Source organism: Aedes albopictus, chromosome 2 (assembly GCF_035046485.1).
Source record: "Aedes albopictus strain Foshan chromosome 2, AalbF5, whole genome shotgun sequence".
Taxonomy (NCBI): Eukaryota; Metazoa; Arthropoda; class Insecta; order Diptera; family Culicidae; genus Aedes; species Aedes albopictus.
Genome location: NC_085137.1, coordinates 408,903,607 through 408,923,149, shown reverse-complemented (window position 1 = coordinate 408,923,149; position 19,543 = coordinate 408,903,607). Strand labels below are relative to the sequence as shown.

General features: G+C 41.4%; 1 protein-coding gene across 1 annotated transcript in view; it reads left to right on the top strand.

Moving 5' to 3' along the window:
- LOC109622784 (NEDD8-conjugating enzyme Ubc12) overlaps window positions 1-14,076 on the top strand; it is a 128,441-nt gene extending 114,365 nt beyond the window's left edge. The window contains exons 4-5 of the mRNA XM_029876531.2: window positions 12,630-12,797; window positions 12,862-14,076. Of these exons, the coding sequence (XP_029732391.1) occupies window positions 12,630-12,797; window positions 12,862-13,002 (309 nt within the window). The 3' untranslated portion in view covers window positions 13,003-14,076. The remainder of the gene's footprint in view (window positions 1-12,629; window positions 12,798-12,861) is intronic.
- Window positions 14,077-19,543: the final 5,467 nt, after the last annotated feature.

Genomic DNA, 19,543 nt, shown 5'->3' with positions numbered 1-19,543 from the left:
GTGTGAAATTTTGTATGTAAGTGCGTTTGGGGCCGGGGAAGGTTCTTAGCTTGGTGTGAGACATCTCCGGTCTCTGGAACGGGGGGCTCCCATATAGATGACTTCGCTGGGGACGTCCCTATGGAGCTGTGTGTCAAAAAACACAGTAGGCAGGCAGTACGACGTTTGCCGGGAAGTACAAATTTAGATGAGCGTTCAAAACAGACAGTGCTCGACCAATGCTATTTTGGCATCGGAACCCGATTATCTAAGGTAATTTACCTTTGAAATAGAACTATGGAGGCGGTCAGGCCAAGGCAGTCAGAAAGAGCAGGTAAGACACCTTTTTTTCGCTTGGATCTAAAAGCGTTGGATAAGGTGAGGTTTAAGTTTCGTGTGAAATTTGTAAACTAGCGTGATAATAACAAGAATATTTACAAAATAGGAGTAAGCTAGCATTGATGGTGATCAGCATATTTCGGCGCTGCAGGATTCAGGCGGTCCGAATTTACCATCATTGGTACAGACATGCCCACAAGAGTCGACGATAACGGGACGCAGAATGGTCGCGCAGGCGTCCACCGACCGCGAAATTCAACAGCTGCTTTAAGGATCGATAATGCACTCGAACGACCTTGGATTGCTGGAAATCCGGCCGAGGGATGGATTCTAAGTGGAACGAATCAAATGGGTCAAAACGACGATCCTGGTACAAAAGTATACGACAGTTGGCAAGTATGGTACTACCAGTGTTAACCGCTAAGATTATTCATATTTCATCCACGAGAAAAACTCCACACTATTGTGGCAATTCAATGTCGTCATGCTCAGGCCCTTCGAATAAGGCCAACGAAAACATAAGTCCTGTTCAATGATCTAGGTTGAACGTTGTTGAACTTACTGCATCCTGATCTTACCTAGATGATCTGAAATTTTTCTTTCTTTTAAAAATAACTAATTCTTTCGCATTACACTTCAGGGAATTTTAGAAAGAAAAGATTGACAAAAGATAAAATTTATTCAGACAACTAAACAAAAACTGTGTTTCTCAGGTAATAAGCATGTACTGATAAACGTTTGAACTTCTTCTTAGCCAAAAATGTGGAGGTTTGTAAAGACCATAAATGTTTCTATGGTGGTGGATAAAGGTAAAGATTCTCATACAGATAAAACATGATTCATAACTAAAAAAAATCAAGCAAATCAAAAAAAAAAAAATGGAATGTGGAGGATTGTGAAGGGAAGGAATATTTCAAAAGTTGAGGGTCTGTGACCCCCCTTCATCTGGGAGCAACACCCCACCATCCTAAACAGAATGCAGAGAATGTCTGCATAATATGTGCAAAACAAACTAATTTGGCATATGGACATTTTCGAAGGCATTAAATGTATATGATATTGTGAGTCCTTTCTCATTAAATGTTTTAGAAATTTTTGCATAACTAGGACGAAGTTTATAGAGCCGAATGAGGATTAGCCTGAATGGACATCACGCCGAATGTTGAATCCACAGAATGATCACCATGCCCTCTTTGTCACACACTTCCTGCTGTTTGTAATGCTCACTTCATCGGAGATTTTTCCTTCTTTTAGTAATAGGCTGTTTTTTTCAAGTCACACTGTTACATTTTCTATACGGATCAACTGCTAAAATTTACAACATACCTAAATGTATCTTTCATTCTATCGAAGGTTTTTCTTTCGAGAGGCGCTGTTTTGTAGTTTATGGCAGTTGAACTGTGAACTCTATGATCGATTCCTCCCTTTAAGTTACATTGATAAAGGGTTGGTTAGCAACCAGACCACCAAACAGCATTCTGTATCTGAGATATTTCCTTCTTTAAAAATAGGCTGTTCTTTTTGCATTATGAAAGAATGGGCCTTCACGTAAAAAAATCAACCAAAGATAAAAAAAAAAAAATAAAATACGAATTATTTCTTTCTCAGGTAAGTAGCATGTTCTAATAGCAATATTAACTTATGTATGTACCAAATGGAAGATAACGTGCCTCTAGAGCTGGCCTTCCAAAGTATATACAAATGAGTTTACATACCCAGCCATACAATTTATTAATGAATGAAATGATCAACAAGATTTTTGAACGGCGCAAATTGTCCTCATGGTAGCTATGTTCATACGTAGAACAAGTTAAGAAAATTAAGAAAAAACATTAGAAAAACTGTGTTATAGTGCAAGAGCCACAATTAAATTTGGCAATACAAGGTTTGCCGGGTCAGCTAGTGATTAATAAATATAATAAATAATCGGGGTTGTCATGGATGCTATTTGGAAAACCGGGTAGCCCTGTAGCAGTAAACGAACAATAGGGCACTGCATGAAATTCTCTCTTTCCCTTTCTCTCCTACAGAAACTTTGTAAACAACAAGGCCAAGAAACGTCAAAATCCCATACAAAATCAAAACAGTGCAGTGCCCTATGAACTGAAAAGTCAGTAAATTTGTTACGAAAAATTACTGAGGTTTTCGGTAACTATTGACACATCTTGAATTTTATAGTTTACTGACTTTTCTGTAACTACCGAGAAGTCAGCAGTCAGCAGTTCAAAACCCCAGTAAAATTTTACCGGAGTCGGTAATCTGAAGTAGCTGTGTATGTAGGCGAGTTACAGTAAAAATTTCAGCTCAATCGGAGCATTGATTACGGAGAATGAGATGTTTGAAGTGAGCGACTTTGCTTAAAAATAGAACAAAAATCGATTTCAAATCATCAACCTTGTATGGAAAGTCGAAAAAATTTCCGCTCTACTGTATTTTTTTTCTTTCGCGTTTTCGAACTCAGGGCATGATTCTACACCAAAAACGATCATCAGCATACCGAGTTCAAAAATGCTGTAAACTAGTGTAAAAGGCGTCGTCCATAAATTACGTAACGCTCTAGGGGGAGGGGGGGAGTACGGCCGAGCGTTACGGTCCATACACAAATTTAAGGATTTTCATACAAAAAAGCGTTAAGGAGGGGGGAGGGGGGTCTAAAAATGTCGATTTTAGCGTTACGTAATAAATGGATGCTGCTAAATGAACTAATCGGTTTGGCTCTCAGAATAGTAATGAACAAATTTTCTCTTTATTGATAATAAATAACAAAATAGGGTTGCTAAGGTTGCTAGGGTTGCTTGTCGCTACGCGTCACCATCGCCTACTTCCACAGACGGTTCAACAATACTACATACTGTTCGAACTGTATCCCGAATGGGTGGTTAAGACAAATCTTATGGTTATCGTTTATGCGGGAGATCATCCAAAGAAAGATCGAAAACTTCCATAAACTCAATTTTGCCCAAAATCCAGATGGGACTGACTTGCGATTCACGGCAGTATAGCTTTCAATTAAATTTGATCCGGCTTTATAATCGAATCTGATATGTTTGTGATCTGACAGTGCGATTCCTCATCAGAAACATGCCAGTTCACGATCTTATCTGATAGCAGATAACTGCAAAGCGTAAGATCTAAAACTTCCTACCGGATAGCATTAATAAAAGTTGGAGATCCCCCTTTATTGCAGATATCATATCATAAGCATTAACTACATAAGCTGGTGTATCTTTAACGTGTGGGGTTTTGGTAGCAAATTATGTTCTGTGTAAGCTAGATAACAAATTTTGTTGCGGTGTTGTCAACGGGACCTAGTTCAGTTTCGGCGGGTAATAAGGGTCTCATGGTTATGATGGAGCTGTAACAATGGTAATCTTGAATTTGGAAGCAAATTTATAGTTTTATCATTGGCTTACCGGTATAGGTTCAATGAAAAATGTAGATTTAGTATACACTTAGGTTAGGCACTTTTGTGCGCTGTGCGCATGTAAGTTCTAGGTCCTAGTAAATAGTTTTTTAGTTAGTTTTAGGCTCTATTTCATTTATTTAGTTAACATCAAATTCATGATAATACTGAATCAACAATTTGCCGCCATAATACTCGATTTGCAGCTGCAGCTCTCCAACGTCGGTCACGCCCAACACTCGCCAGATCACGCTCCACCTGGTCCGCCCATCGTGCTCTCTGCGCTCCACGCCTTCTTGTGGTTAGCAAACACCAACTTTGCAGGGTTGTTGTCCGGCATTCTTGCAACATGCCCTGCCCACCGTATCCTTCCAGCTTTGGCCACTTTCTGGATACTGTGTTCGCCGTAAAGTGCAGCGAGCTCGTGGTTCATCCTTCTCCGCCACACACCGTTCTCCTGCACGCCGCCGAAGATCGTCCTTAGCACCCGTCGCTCGAAAACTCCGAGTGCTTGCATGTCCTCCTCGAGCATCGTCCACGTCTCGTGCCCGTAGAGAACCACCGGTCTTATTAACGTCTTGTACATGGTACATTTGGTGCGGGGGTGAATCTTTTTTGACCGCAGTTTCTTCTGGAGCCCATAATAGGCACGACTTCCACTGATGATGCGCCTTCGTATTTCACGGCTCACGTTATTGTCAGCCGTTAGCAAGGAACCGAGGTAGACGAATTCTTCTACCACCTCGAAAGTATCCCCGTCTATCGTAACATTGCTGCCAAGGCTTGTCCTGTCTCGCTCAGTCCCACCTACCAGCATGTACTTTGTCTTAGCCGCATTCACCACCAGTCCGACCTTTGCTGCTTCACGTTTCAGGCGGGTGTACTGTTCTGCCACCGTTCCAAATGTCCTAGCAATAATATCCATGTCATCCGCAAAACATACAAATTGGCTGGATTTCGTGAAGATCGTACCCCGGCTGTTGAGCCCGGCTCGTCGCATAACACCTTCCAGGGCGATGTTGAATAGTAGGCAGGAAAGTCCATCACCTTGTCGTAGTCCCCGTCGAGATTCAAATGAACTGGATAGTTCACCCGAAATCCTTACGCTGTTCTGCACACCGTCCATCGTTGCTCTTATCAGTCTAGTCAGCTTCCCGGGAAAGCTGTTCTCGTCCATAATTTTCCATAGCTCTGTGCGGTCGATACTGTCGTATGCCGCTTTGAAGTCGATGAACAGGTGATGCGTTGGGACCTGGTATTCACGGCATTTCTGGAGGATTTGCCGTACGGTGAAGATCTGGTCCGTTGTCGACCGGCCGTCGATGAAACCGGCTTGGTAACTTCCCACGAACTCATTTACTTTAGGTGAAAGACGACGGAAGATGATCTGGGATAGCACTTTGTAGGCGGCATTCAAAATGGTGATCGCTCGAAAGTTCTCACACATTAACTTGTCGCCTTTCTTGTGGATGGGACAGATTATCCCTTCCTTCCACTCCTCCGGTAGCTGTTCGGTTTCCCAGATCTTGACTACTAACTGGTGCAGACAGGTGGCCAACTTTTCCGGGCCCATCTTGATGAGTTCCGCTGCGATACCGTCCTTACCAGCCGCTTTGTTGTTTTTGAGCTGGTGGATGGCATCCTTAACTTCCCTCAGCGTGGGAATTGGTTCGTTCCCGTCCTCTGCTGCACCAACATAGTCATTTCCTCCGCTGCCTTGGTCCTCCGTGCCTACATTCTCTTCGCCATTCAGGTGCTCGTCGAAGTGCTGCTTCCACCTTTCGATCACCTCACGTTTGTCCGTCAGGAGGCTCCCGTCCTTATCCCTGCAGATTTCGGCTTGCGGCACGTAGCCTTTGCGGGATGCGTTGAGCTTCTGGTAGAACTTGCGTGTTTCCTGTGAACGGCACAGCAGTTCCATTTCCTCGCACTCCGCTTCTTCCAGGCGGCGCTTTTTCTCCCGGAAGAGACGGGTCTGCTGCTTCCGCTTCTGTCTGTATCGCTCCACATTCTGTCGGGTTCCATGCTGCAGCATTACCGCCCGCGCTGCATCCTTCTCCTCCAGAACCGCTCTGCACTCCTCGTCGAACCAATCGTTTCGTCGACTCCGTTCTACGTACCCGATAGTGCTCTCAGCTGCGTTGTTGATGGCTGCTTTGATTGTACTCCAGCAGTCCTCTAGAGGGGCCACATCGAGCACACCCTCGTCCGGCAACGCTGCCTCGAGATTCTGCGCGTATGCGGTGGCGACATTCGGTTGCTTCAGTCGCTCTAGATCGTACCGGGGCGGCCGCCGGTAATGTACGTTGTTAATAACGGAGAGTTTTGGGCGCAGTTTAACCATAACCAGGTAGTGATCGGAGTCGATATTAGCGCCACGATAGGTCCTGACGTCGATAATGTCGGAGAAGTGCCGTCCATCAATCAGAACGTGGTCGATTTGCGATTCCGTTTGTTGTGGTGATCTCCAGGTGTAACGATATGGGAGGCTGTGCTGGAAGAAGGTGCTACGAATGGCCATGTTCTTGGAGGCGGCGAAATCGATGAGGCGTAGGCCATTTTCGTTCGTCAGCTGGTGGGCGCTGAACTTTCCAATCGTCGGTCTGAATTCCTCCTCCTGGCCTACCTGAGCGTTTAGATCCCCTATGATGATCTTGACGTCGTGGTTTGGGCAGCGGTCGTACTCGCGTTCGAGCTGCGCGTAAAATGCGTCTTTGTCATCATCAGTGCTTCCGGAGTGAGGGCTGTGCACGTTTATTATGCTAATGTTGAAGAATCGGCCCTTAATCCTCAACCTGCACATTCTTTCGTCGATCGGCCACCAACCGATCACGCGCCTCTGCATGTCGCCCATCACTATAAAAGCTGTTCCCAGCTCACGTGTGTTGCCGCAACTCTGGTAGATGGTATGATTACCTCTAAACGTTCGCACCATAGATCCTGTCCAACACACCTCCTGCAGCGCTACGATTCCGAACCCGCGGTCCTTCAGTATATCGGCGAGTATGCGGGTGCTCCCGATGAAGTTGAGAGATCTGCAGTTCCACGTACCGAGCTTCCAATCGCAAGTCCCTTTTCGTCACTGTGGTCGTCGCCATTGGTATCGGTTCGCATTCTTCTCTTGTTGATTTTCCGGTGCTAGTCTTTTTTACGGCTGGCTCGCAGTGCCTGACACAAACCCACTAACCCAGGGAGCTGGGCTTACCTTCCCGGAAGCTACGGGTTCTGCATTGGCATTTCCTCCAACTACAGTGCTAAATAGCTAGGCTCGAGCGCCAGTCTTCGCCGGGGGTGGTGTTTTTAATGGGCGCCCAGGAGATAATATTTTACCTGAGCTTCCACCCCCCTCTAATATATAGCAAATTCACTTTACCTCTCTGCCACTATAAATTCACTAAATTTGGCAGTATATGCGAGTATTATTTAGAACTATTAAGGGAATAAACACTACGGAATAGGAGTGATCTTCAAACGTGGATGTTTTTCTGCTTCTCATTCATCTAGTTTTTTTTGCACTCACGGCTTTTGACAGACGGCAGCTCTGTCAATCCAGTCCAGTGTCGCCAGAGCATCAAGGTGTAGGGTTGCACTAGAAACATTATTACAAAGGGCGCGTGCTGTCCAATAGGGCAGCCCACAAAAGGTTACATTTTATTTGTACATGATTTCGTTATTTTTGAAACATTTTGGTTTTTTATAGTGCATTTTAGATTTTTCGTGATCACAAAAACATTTTGCCGCACATTTTGGAACTTCTATCTCTCCTGTCTAAATGGTTCGTTATGTTCTAAATAAGTTCCAGGTGCAACATGTTTATAGCAATCAGAATCAATATTTTGGTTGATTTTGTTTGTAAACGGTTGTACATAACTAAGATTGGTTGAAACAATCTGATTATACTTCATATACCTACAAATTGGCAAGTTTCGACTAATGATGACGTTTGTTTTCATTTTGCTAGTTGTTATAAAACTGTTACACCTCAGTTTGGCATTGACAACAGGATTTTAATAGGTTTTAATTTTGTTTGTTTCATGAAAACTCAGTTGCAACATGTTTGCAACGATGATCATTTCCATTTTAGTTGTAGGTGCTACTTGGGTTCTATATGCTCTACCAGTGAAGAGAATTGTCAGACAAAAGAGGCACAAAACAAGCAACAAAGAAGGTGCGACGATTACTCTTTATCCCTACTGGTAACAGATAATGACATGATCTCGAATTTTTTTGTTGCAGACAAAACGGAAGCTGAATTTGTTGCGTATTTTTCAACTCGTGAATAATCAATTATTGCTAACCCAAAGTCGAAACTGTTTGATGAAAGAGCTTCACCAGAGTTGTAGTGTTTACTGACTCGAAGTTACCGTTCGAAAATCGCAATGCAAGGCTTAAAAATCTCTAAACTCGTGGTGTACGATGTTAATCCCATTATTTTCAAGTTGGGACAAACTTATGTCGCATGGGTTTGTTTGTCGCAACAAATACAGGTTGCGACATTGTCATTATTGTTGCGCGATGGTTGAATTTTGATTCACTGTGCTCTACCATCTATCATACCTGGCCAAGTTCGCAGGAGTTGACGGTATTAAAGTGAAGGAGTTTCATTTTGATTATTGTAATGTAGTGTTCTTTAGTGAAACATATCACCTTTTTAACACTTTAATGCGCCTCCAACGGTTCATCACGAACCGGCTGCTGCAGATGGAGTATGACTGATCATATGCATCAGACATGCTCGATAAACACGGAGGATCCGCCAGGGCTCAGTAGAGTCTATTCCCAAGCAATAGTTTCAAGACGGTTGGATTTGAGAAGGTTTTGATGATCGTTACAAATCCTAATAAAAGTTATACAGGATTTGTGACAGGTTTTGGAACCTTTAACAGCCAGCTGACTTCAAAATGTTGTTTGGGCTCTATTTTCCACGTTTCTCGGTTGATTTTGATTAGTAATTTATTAATGTCATAGTCGCTTTGTCGATTTTTTACCATGTTAGTTGGTCATATTTTCTTTAAATAATGCAATTAAAATAAACCGACGAATTAATAGTGGGAAGGAGATTTGCAGCACTTAATTGTGCTGATAGATTCGAAGCTAACGTGCGAACATTTAAACGCATTGTTGACATCAATGTGTTCGACGTGACATTTAGGACAAAAGCTGACTGCTTTTTATTAACTGAACAACGTTACTTTTGTATGACTAGGTTGACATTTCTAGGCCACGCATGAGAAAATGACATGGTTTATCGAGGTAGGACCGATGGGACAGAACGAATTTGAATATTTTTCATAGTATTTGTAGGGGGATGAATACATAATAGTTGACAAGCAATTTTTGTTTTATTACAATCAACTGACCAACTTGACGAGGCTTGCTTACATAACAACTGACAATAAAGAAACCTGTTTTCCTTGACCTTCTACGCAATGGACATCCGACCAAACACACGTGTTTTCGTTAATCTCCTAGGCATTATTAAGACATGACGTATGTGCATGACGGAACAACTAGCAGGACACAGTTCCAGACGTCTCTTTTTAATAACGACATTCAGCATATTTCCAATAAAACTACACTTCAATAAAGCAAAGACTAAAGCTGCTATGATAGAACTGATCAGAATGACTGAATTGACTATTACCTTGGAGATCTACTTCGAATAACTGACAAATTGACAAGAACCTAACTAAATACATGGACCATACTATAAAAAACCAATTGACAAAAAGAAAAAAAGGGGAAACTTTTATTAAAACTATTTTTGTTCAACGCAGACCAAAACAGTGTCGACTTGGGCCACACACGCCTACGTACTTCTGTGTGTTGAAACAAAAATAGAGGCTCCTAGAAGCAAATGTAGGGAAAGGGTGCGGTGTAGAATATAAGCACAGTGTTGCTACCGCCGTAATCACTTTGAAAAAAAAAAAAAAAAACTGTGCTCTACCATCTATCATAGTTTAATATGATGCTATCGAGGATGCTATATCTTTTGAAACTCTCTTAAAACATTGACACGAGCCGTTTACTTCCTTAACCTTCTTTATACATTGTCTGACACTCACCCCGCTGACAAAAAACACGCTTTAAGTACCTTTCCGGGTCATATGGAATCTAATGCGGGATTTAGGGCTTACGGGTCAAAGCTATCCACTTTTCAGATCCATCTCTAGGCAAACTTCACTGTTTGACAGCTTGATTTTTTGATGAAGTAACAATCCACCAATACATAATACGAATTTCCTCGTACGAACCACTTCGGTATCTGTACTACAACTACGTCGGTGTTACAACAATATCATTTTCTCTCGTAATTCTCCCAACATTTGCATTGTATTCGTTCCCTTGAACAATAATATACTTCTCGTTCTTTTAAGTCCAAAAGCTCTTACACAAACAACTACATTTTACATATAATGTAGCATCTATGAATTAAACTCGGTGCAAACGAGAAAAGCGGGCTCTTAATCAAATAAAATTTCCGCACATTTTCAATACCTAATCAAAATATATTATCTAAGCGAAAATAAAGTTGTAGATCGTACCTGAATCCATCGATGTTCAATTAGGGCACCACAACAGCGGTCTTGTCTCATACCTCTATGAATATAAGAATTGTTCCTTCTACCAACAAGAAATGGTAGAACAAGAAATGCTCTTCGGCTTCGATTCACGTCTTCATTGATATCTAAATTCCTTGCTAAACCAATGATCATACAGCAAGGTCCTCCCGTTGCATCCAGTTAATGGGGTCCATTACGGCTTCTTCCCGCACGTGTTCCGATAGATCCTCGTCGCCAATGTAATAAACACACTTCACTGTTCAGATGACTAAATTGGGGACTACGAAGCAAATTACCACAGTTGATCATGTGCGTGAAGCGCCGATTTTTTAACATGGGGAAGCATAGGAAGTCAATTTTAAAATGCTTCTAAAAAATTCAAAACATTATTTAATTAAAAACGGATTGATGTACTGGTTAAGAATCTTCGTTTTCTACACAATCAGTACCTTATCTGGGAAAAAACTTTAATCAAAATTATATGGTAAAAAGTTTGCTAATTGAATTTTTCATCACGTACACCAACCCGCTTTTAATTAAATATTGTTTTGATTTTTTAGAAGCATTTGAAAACTGACTTCTTATGCATCCCCATGCTAAAAAACTAGGGGTGGGTAATGTCTGAGACATAACCGCAATGTTGACGTAGGACAAAGGCTGGAATGAGGTTCCGACTTTTATATATCAAAATGGGCCCTTTCATTTGAAGTCTTAAATCAGCTGATTTTTCGGGTCATTGTTGTCCGACCTTCGTAAATAAATGCTTCCAGATCGATGGATTAAAATTATCCGATTCACAACTCTTGGGAAATCATTTTCGGTGGTTCTGAAAAAGACAGTTTAGGTAATGGACGATTTTAGAAAGAAAATTACATAAATTCATCATGGCACGCTATGCGTGTTGGTTTTCTCTGCTCTGCCATCAAAAATTTGCCCGCCACTTGCTGCCGTATACCTATTTCATTACCCTTGATTAATGGAATGATATTTTTGGTGGCCCTGAAGAGGATCATTTGAATAATGGATGGTTTTGATGAATTTTGCATGTCACGCAATGCGTGTTGGTTTTATCCGTGCTCAATGCTAGGTGCCGTCGAAAACTGGCCTGCCGCTTGTTGCCTAGGTCTGAGGATGAGATTCCTGGTGCTATCAGCCGAGAATCGACGCAGTTGATGTGCTGCTGCTAAGCGGTGGAGGTGACTTCCACCTCCACCCTCCTAGACTGATCCAACGAAAATGACGAAAGACATCAGAGGGAACAGCTTTTATGACTTTAGATTAGCAGATGAAGCTCCTCCCAATCGGCTGGCTTTCCAGTTTATTTCGTTTGCATGCCCCGCCCCGCATGCACCAGTCGCTCTAAACGGTTAATTATTCCAAAAAATAACTCGTATGTAAAATTTGTCATTTAACGAATGAAGTAACCCAAATATTAGATGATTTAGAGCGTTTTATTTTGAAAATAGGTATTTAGAATTTAACAATATTTTACGAAAAATGGTCCGGATAGGACTATGTTTTGCTAAATTCCGGATTAAACCATTAGTGGCCGACATCCTCATTGTTGCTGAGCCCCAATTTTTCAATAGTTTGTTATTGAAAAACAGCTAATGTTATTATTGGACATAATTGGTGTAAAGATTTGCAATCGATTGGTACCAAAATTTTGAAAATTCCTCAAGAAATGGCTGAGTTATTAAAGCTCAAAATCTCCACTTTAAACGTAACGCGGCCGATTTCTGAAAATTTAGAATGACACCCGGTATAGAAAAGAGAGACGTAGTCCTACGTCAAAAACGTCCTTTACGCATACAGTAAACTTTTTCCAGGTGGCAGCAGCGTACCTTGGAACTCTGGAATAACAATGCCTTTATTTCTTGCTTTTCTCCTGTCAGTCTTCCAGGCACAGCCTCCTCTAACCAGTGATATCACGCTATACTACACCTATGTTTAGGCGTTAAATGCTGATCATTATGTAGTTGATTGAACTTTGGTATATTATTTACATTAAAACACACCAGTTGTAAGAGTTTTAACCTTCCAATCTTGAATATGATGTCAATGGTTGATCAACTTCACCCCAAATTTACAGTTTTCAAATTTGGCCATTTGAACATTTTTTTTCAAAATGTTCCAGTTTCTTGTAAGAATTTCGTTTACGAAACTTGATACAGATCCATCGTTATATGTTTCAAATCCAGGGTCTAGTTTAGAGATTGTATAATTGTAATATCCAACGTTCAGTTAAAATCCTTGCAAAAAAGAGAAAAAAATAGTTTCTAGTTATATACAATATATCGTCGGAAACGTTCAATACTATCACTCCATTAATCAAAACTACCCAGGTCGGCCCCAACTATCCTCATGAGCCTCCGAAGGTGAAATGTGAAACACAGGTTTACCATCCGAACATCGACCTGGAGGGTAACGTTTGCCTCAACATCCTGCGTGAAGACTGGAAACCGGTGCTAACCATCAACTCGATCGTGTACGGATTGCAGTACTTGTTCTTGGTGAGTTTTTTTTCGGAGACACAATTTTCGTTAAACGTTGACCAACTTCTTTTATGAACCGTAGGAACCGAACCCCGAGGACCCGCTGAACCGAGAGGCGGCCGAAGTGCTGCAAACGAACCGACGCCTCTTCGAGCACAACGTGTTCAAGGCGATGCGCGGTAGCTACATTGGGGAAACCTATTTCGAGCGCTGTCTCAAGTGATACATAAGTTCTACACTCACACTAAAATGTTGCGTTTATTTAATTATTCTTACAATTGGTGGACGCTATTATATAGACTTTAAATATAACTAAAATGGGACAAGTGGCGGAGTGGGCGGGAGTTAGAACAAGCGCAAATCAATAAAAACAATAGCTCATATTGGGGCACCCGAGCACGGGAGCGTGCCCATTTGTCGTACGTTGTCGAGCAGCGATCGTTTAGTGCCGCAGACGGAGTGCTTCGGAGGAATGAACAGATAAACGAGAAAGAGAAAGTAGCAGAAAGATACTGAGATATCGAATTATGAAGGGTTAGAGTGTGAGAAAAGGTAAAACAAATTGAGCATTACAACTGCAAATGAAAACACAATGTAAAATTTATAATCCAAACTGATAAAATCAACAACTATGAGACAAAATTGAAAATCCATCTCTTGTATCAATATTGAACGCAAATATAACCAAACACTTTGAACGAGTTGCTATCCTTTTCTGTTTCACTATTCTGCAGACCACGTAGGAGATCCCGGTTTGCATAATGCCATTCGACCTGACGCGAGTCGTCGATCGGCATTGTGTCAAATGGGATACTTCCAAAACCGGTGTATGGTAACACATGGCAGTCAGTTATGCAAACTCAGAGCGAGAGAGGAAAATGAACACAAATGATTCAATCGAAGAGGAATAGATAACAAACAAGAATCAATGATCTTAGTTTAATTTACATGAACAGTAAAACATAAGGTAAATAAACGGTATTTATACATAGGAAGACCACACACAAAAACTTATCTAATCTCCTTGATTTCTTTCTACCGAAACCAACACCTACAGCAACGTTCTAATCTAATCCAATTCTATCACTTCTCTAAAAACAAAAAAAAACTGGTAGATTACAATGAAGCAACAACAGCAGAGATAAAACAAAAACAAGAAAATAAATGAATATCCGAGAATCCAACAGAAAGTTTTACGATTACTGAATGTACTGATGAAATTAGTGACAAAACTGAAGAAAAAAAAAAAAACAAAACATACAGAGAGCTACAATTAAATATGAAAATTTTACTCGAATCATCTAGGGGTTTTTTGAATAACTTCTACGACATCCGAAATCCAGTGCGGTGTGTGGTAGCTTTACACAGCTTTTGTACGCCTCCAACCTTTTGCGCAGTGGTTGTGTAAAATAAAAGTTGAGTAATAAGTTAACTGAGTTCATTGTTAGATCAAAATTTAAATTCATTCAGTTGGAACTTGAGGCTGCTTAAGGCCTGGTTTTTTATAACAAAAGCTTTTAAAAATTGATGTTCTTCAGAGTTTCAACGACTACGCCAGTGCAACGGAGGACAGAAATGATTCAACTCCCACCCTGAGAGAGTTAAGGATGGCATTTACCAGATTAAACCAGCAAAGTAGTTGATACAGAGCGGTTATCTAGTCTATTCACAAGAAAGACCCATTTGGAATGTGAGAACATCAGAGTGATCACCATTATGAATACTGCCTACAAATTGCTATCCCTGAACATCTTCCGTCAACTGTCATCTAAAACGAATGAGTTCGTGGGAAGTTATCAAGCCAGATTCATCGACGGCCGGTCGACAACAGACCAGATCTTCACAGTACGGCAAATCCTTCAGAAATGCCATCGTCCCAACGCATCACCTGCTCATCCACTCCAAGGCGGCATACGACAGTATCGACCGTACAGAGCTATGGAAAATCATTGTCTAAAACGGCTTTCCTGGGAAGCTGACTAGACTGATTAAAGCAACGATGGACGGTGTGCAAAACTGCGTAAGAGTTTCGAGTGAACTATCCAGTTTATTCCAATCTCGCCGGGGACTGCGACAAGATGACGGACTCTCATGTCTACTCTTCAACATCGCTCTGGAAGGTGTAATGCGACGAGCCGGGTTAATCTTCGCTACTTTCAAAGCAGCAGAGTGTAATTCTGATAACTTAGCAACATTCACTTGGTGATTTAGGTCATCCAAACTATTCTGGAATTAAGACTTTCAAGCTCCACAAGCACTACTCTTGTATCTCTTTACTTTATCGATGTAATTTTTTATGGTCTTTATGGTATTTCGAAGTCTCGGAAATTGCCCAAGAATTCCTCCAGGCGTTCCTCGGAAATTCATCGTGATGTTCTCCGAGAATGCCTCTACGAGTTCCTAGGAAATGCCTCTAAGACTTCCCTTGAAATCCTTCATGAGTTTCCCGGCAGTTTCTCGGGAATTCATTCAGGCGCTATGCTGGAGTTTCTCAGGGAGTTCCTCAGGAATAATTACAAGAACCTTCCAAAAAATTCTGTAGGAATTCCTCGGAAATTCCTCCGGAAGTTCCCCGAGCAATCCACGGGAGTTCCCCGATGATTCCTCATGAGTAGCTCAAGGATTTCTCCGAAAGATCCCTGAAAACTCCGTCAGGCAATTTTCCCAAGAGTCCCTCCAGACATTTCTCCTGGGATTCCTCCAGGAAATTTTTACGGACTCCTCCAGGAATTTTCTCCAGGGATTCCTCCAGCGATTCCTCTAGAAATTCTTCCAGAGATTACTTCAGCAATTCCCCAGCGATTACTCAGGAATTCTCCAGGGTTTCTTTTATAAATTCCTCCATGGATTTCTCCAGGGACTCATCCAGGAATTTATTTAGGTATTCCTCTTGAATTTTTTTCAGAGCTTCTTCAGTAGTTCATCAAGGATTTCCTCCAACAGCTATTCTAGGGATTTCTTCAGGAATTTCTTAAGGGATTCTTCCAGGAATGCCTCCTGAGTTATACTGGATTCCACCAGCAATTCTTCCAAGGATTACTCCAAAAAATCCTCCAGCGCATTTATCCTCCAGAAATTCCTTCAGGATTTGCTCCAGAAAAACCTCCAGGACTTTCTTCGAGAATAACTGCTAATTCATCTAGGAATTCATCAAAGGGTTTCTTTCAGAAATTCTTCTAGGGGTCCTCCATGAATTCCTCCCATGACTCCATCCCGGAATTACTCCGCGATTCGAACAGGGGTTCTTCCAGGGATTCCTGCAAGAAATCCTCCAGCAAACACTCTAGGAACCCCTTCAGGAATTACTCCAGGAATACCTCCAGGAATTGTCCTGGGAAATACTCCAGAAATTCCTACAAGAAATACTTTAGGAATTTCTCCAGGAATTCCTCCAGAAACTCCTCCAGCAATTCCTCCAGGAATATTCCAAAAACTCCTCCAGGAATTACTCCAGGAAGTGTTCCGGGCAACTCGCTTGAATTCCTCCCGGAATTATTTTAAGAATTCCTCCAGAAACTACTCCATGAATTCTTACAAAAATACTCCGGGAATTCCTCCAGAAAATAAAAAAAAAATCTTCAAAAATTCCTCTGGGTGTTCCTCCAAAAATTCGTTAAGGAAATCGTTCAGGAATTCCTCTAAGAATTCCCCCAGGAAATTCTTTATAATACCTTGACAAAATACTACATGAATTCTACCAGAAATTACTCCAGGAACTCCTGCGGGATTTTCTCCACAAATTTCATCAAGAAATTCTTGAAGAAATTCCTGAAAGAATTCCTAGGGAAATTCCTAAAGAGATTCTAAGTGAAACTTTTGAAAGAAGTCTTGGAGGTATTCCTGAAGGAATTCATGAAAGGGATTGTTGGAGGAATTCTTGGCGCTTGTCTTGGAGGTTTTTTTCTGGAGGAATTCTTGGAAGATTTTCTGAAGGAATCCTTGGAGGAATTCCTGGGCGATTCCTGTAGGCATTTCTGGAGGAATTTCTGAAGGATTTCCTGGAAGAATTCCTGATGGTATTTATTGAAAAATCCTTGTAGGTATTCCTAGAGGGTTTTAAAAAGGAAGCCCCTGGCCGAACATAGAATTGCACCTAACCCAACTCTGCATGAGCAGAATTTGTCATGAGTTGACTGATTGGCATGTGTCAGATGAGGACTCTCCATTTGTCCTTTTTGCACTTTGGAGTGTTCCTTCGCAAACTTTGCGTATTCAGGCTTCCCTGCTCAACAAGCTAGGGAACCTGTAAGAATTGATTGCGATCACATTTTATGGATAACTCGCTTCCATTGCTACTCCAAGAGAGTTTCATTATGGTTTTGTTATTACTACGCCCTTCATTGTGGTATACCATAGCTACTGCTTTGAAAGAAGCTTGTCCTCTGCGGTCTGTGCGGACCGCAAGAGGTATTCCTGAATGGAACTCGGACCTGTTCAAGTTCTAAATATCTTCGGATAAACCAGTCTTTTGTATAGCTACGAATCTTTAGCTTCTACCCCGAGGATTGTAGCTATAGAATCGATTTAGTGAGCACTAAAAAGCTCTGCTTACTTCAAATCTCCTGGAGCAAATGGGGCGTTATCCTATTTTTCCCTAGAGTGATTTGAGTTTTTCAAACATGTTTTGAACTCTTGTAGTTTTCTATTGGGTATTTTCATGGCATGAAATTACTCTGTAGATTTATCCCGAAAAGGTGCGTGCGTTGAAATAAGGAATAAGTTCCAGATTTATCTGGTTACGTTGTTCTTTCTGAAATGCTCGAAACGCATTGTCGATTATCACATCTGTGATGCTCGTCTGGCTAACATGCCTGTTCATGTGAACTCACATGTCTCCCAATTTGGGATGTCCACAGTGACTCTTTTACATAAAGTTGTATACGTTTTCAAGAAAGCACTCGCTCAAACGTAGTTTTTGCTTGGGTGATTTCTTGAATATTGAGGATGCTTTTGATGACGTGCCTTTCTATGTCTTATTGAAAGTCGCATGACGTCGCAAGCTACCTCCAATGAGCTATAGACTCTTTTTACGCTTATGCGTTTTACAGTGTCCTTTTCAGGGCACTGATTAACCCCTTGTGGTATGGGCTATGAGCTCTCGTTGCGCTTATGCGTTAATTCCCTCTTCTAGGGCACTCCTTCCTATTTCATCACCTTTCCCTTTCCCAATTCCCATCCCTTGTCCCATTCTCCCTCAGGTAAATGATGAAATAGGCTCATATGTATGGCGAAGGAACAAATGTCCCAAATGGAGGATAACGTGCCTCTGGAGCCGGCCTTCTGATACCTGATAATTCATCTAGGAATTCATCAAAGGGTTTCTTTCAGAAATTCTTCTAGGGGTCCTCCATGAATTCCTCCCATGAATCCATCCCGGAATTACTCCGCAATTCCAACAGGGGTTCTTCCAGGGATTCCTGCAAGAAATCCTCCAGCAAACACTCTAGGAACCCCTTCAGGAATTACCCCAGGAATACCTCCACGAATTGTCCTGGGAAATACTCCAGAAATTCCTACAAGAAATATTTTAGGAATTTCTCCAGGAATTCCTCCAGAAACTCCTCCAGCAATTCCTCCAGGAATATTCCAAAAACTCCTCCAGGAATTACTCCAGGAAGTGTTCCGGGCAACTCGCTTGAATTCCTCCCGGAATTATTTTAAGAATTCCTCCAGAAATTACTCCATGAATTCTTACAAAAATACTCCGGGAATTCCTCCAGAAAATAAAAAAAAAGCTTCAAAAATTCCTCTGGGTGTTCCTCCAAAAATTCGTTAAGGAAATCGTTCAGGAATTCCTCTAAGAATTCCCCCAGGAAATTCTTTATAATACCTTGACAAAATACTACATGAATTCTACCAAAAATTACTCCAGGAACTCCTCCGGATTTTCTCCACAAATTTCTTCAAGAAATTCTTAAAGAAATCCCTGAAACAATTCCTAGGGAAATTCCTAAAGAGATTCTTGGTGGAACTTTTGAAAGAAGTCTTGGAGGTATTCCTGAAGGAATTCATGAAAGGGATTGTTGGAGGAATTCTTGGCGCTTGTCTTGGAGGTTTTTTTCTGGAGGAATTCTTGGAAGATTTTCTGAAGGAATCCTTGGAGGAATTCCTGGGCGATTCCTGTAGGCATTTCTGGAGGAATTTCTGAAGGATTTCCTGGAAGAATTCCTGATGGTATTTATTGAAAAATCCTTGTAGGTATTCCTAGAGGGTTTTAAAAAGGAAGCCCCTGGCCGAATTCCTGGAGGGATTCTTGGAGGAATATGTGACAGAAGTATTTTAGCATGTGACAGAAGTATTTTCAGAGGAATATGTGACAGAAGTATTTTAGCATGTGACAGAAGTATTTTTAGAGGAATTCCTGGAGGGACTCTTGGAAGAATTCTAGGCAGATGTCTTGGGGGAAATCCTGGCTGTGTTCTTGGAGAATTTTTTGGAGGAAATTTTCTGAGGAAATTCCTGAAGGAATTCTCAGACAAATTCTTAGAGTAATCCCAGAAGTATTTTCTTGAGGAATTTCTAAAGGTTTCCTGAAGGATCCTGGAGGTATTCATAGAGGAATTCTTGAAAAAAAATCCTAAAAAATCCCTGGGGAAATTCCTGGAAGTTCCTGGAGGATGTCCTGAAGTAATTTCTTTAGGAATTCCTTGAAAACATTCTTCACGAATTCCTGGAGGAATTTCTGGAGAAATGCCTGAAACTCATCTCGGATGAATCCCTGGAGTAATTTTTGGGAAATTTTTTGGAAGATTTCCTGCAGATTT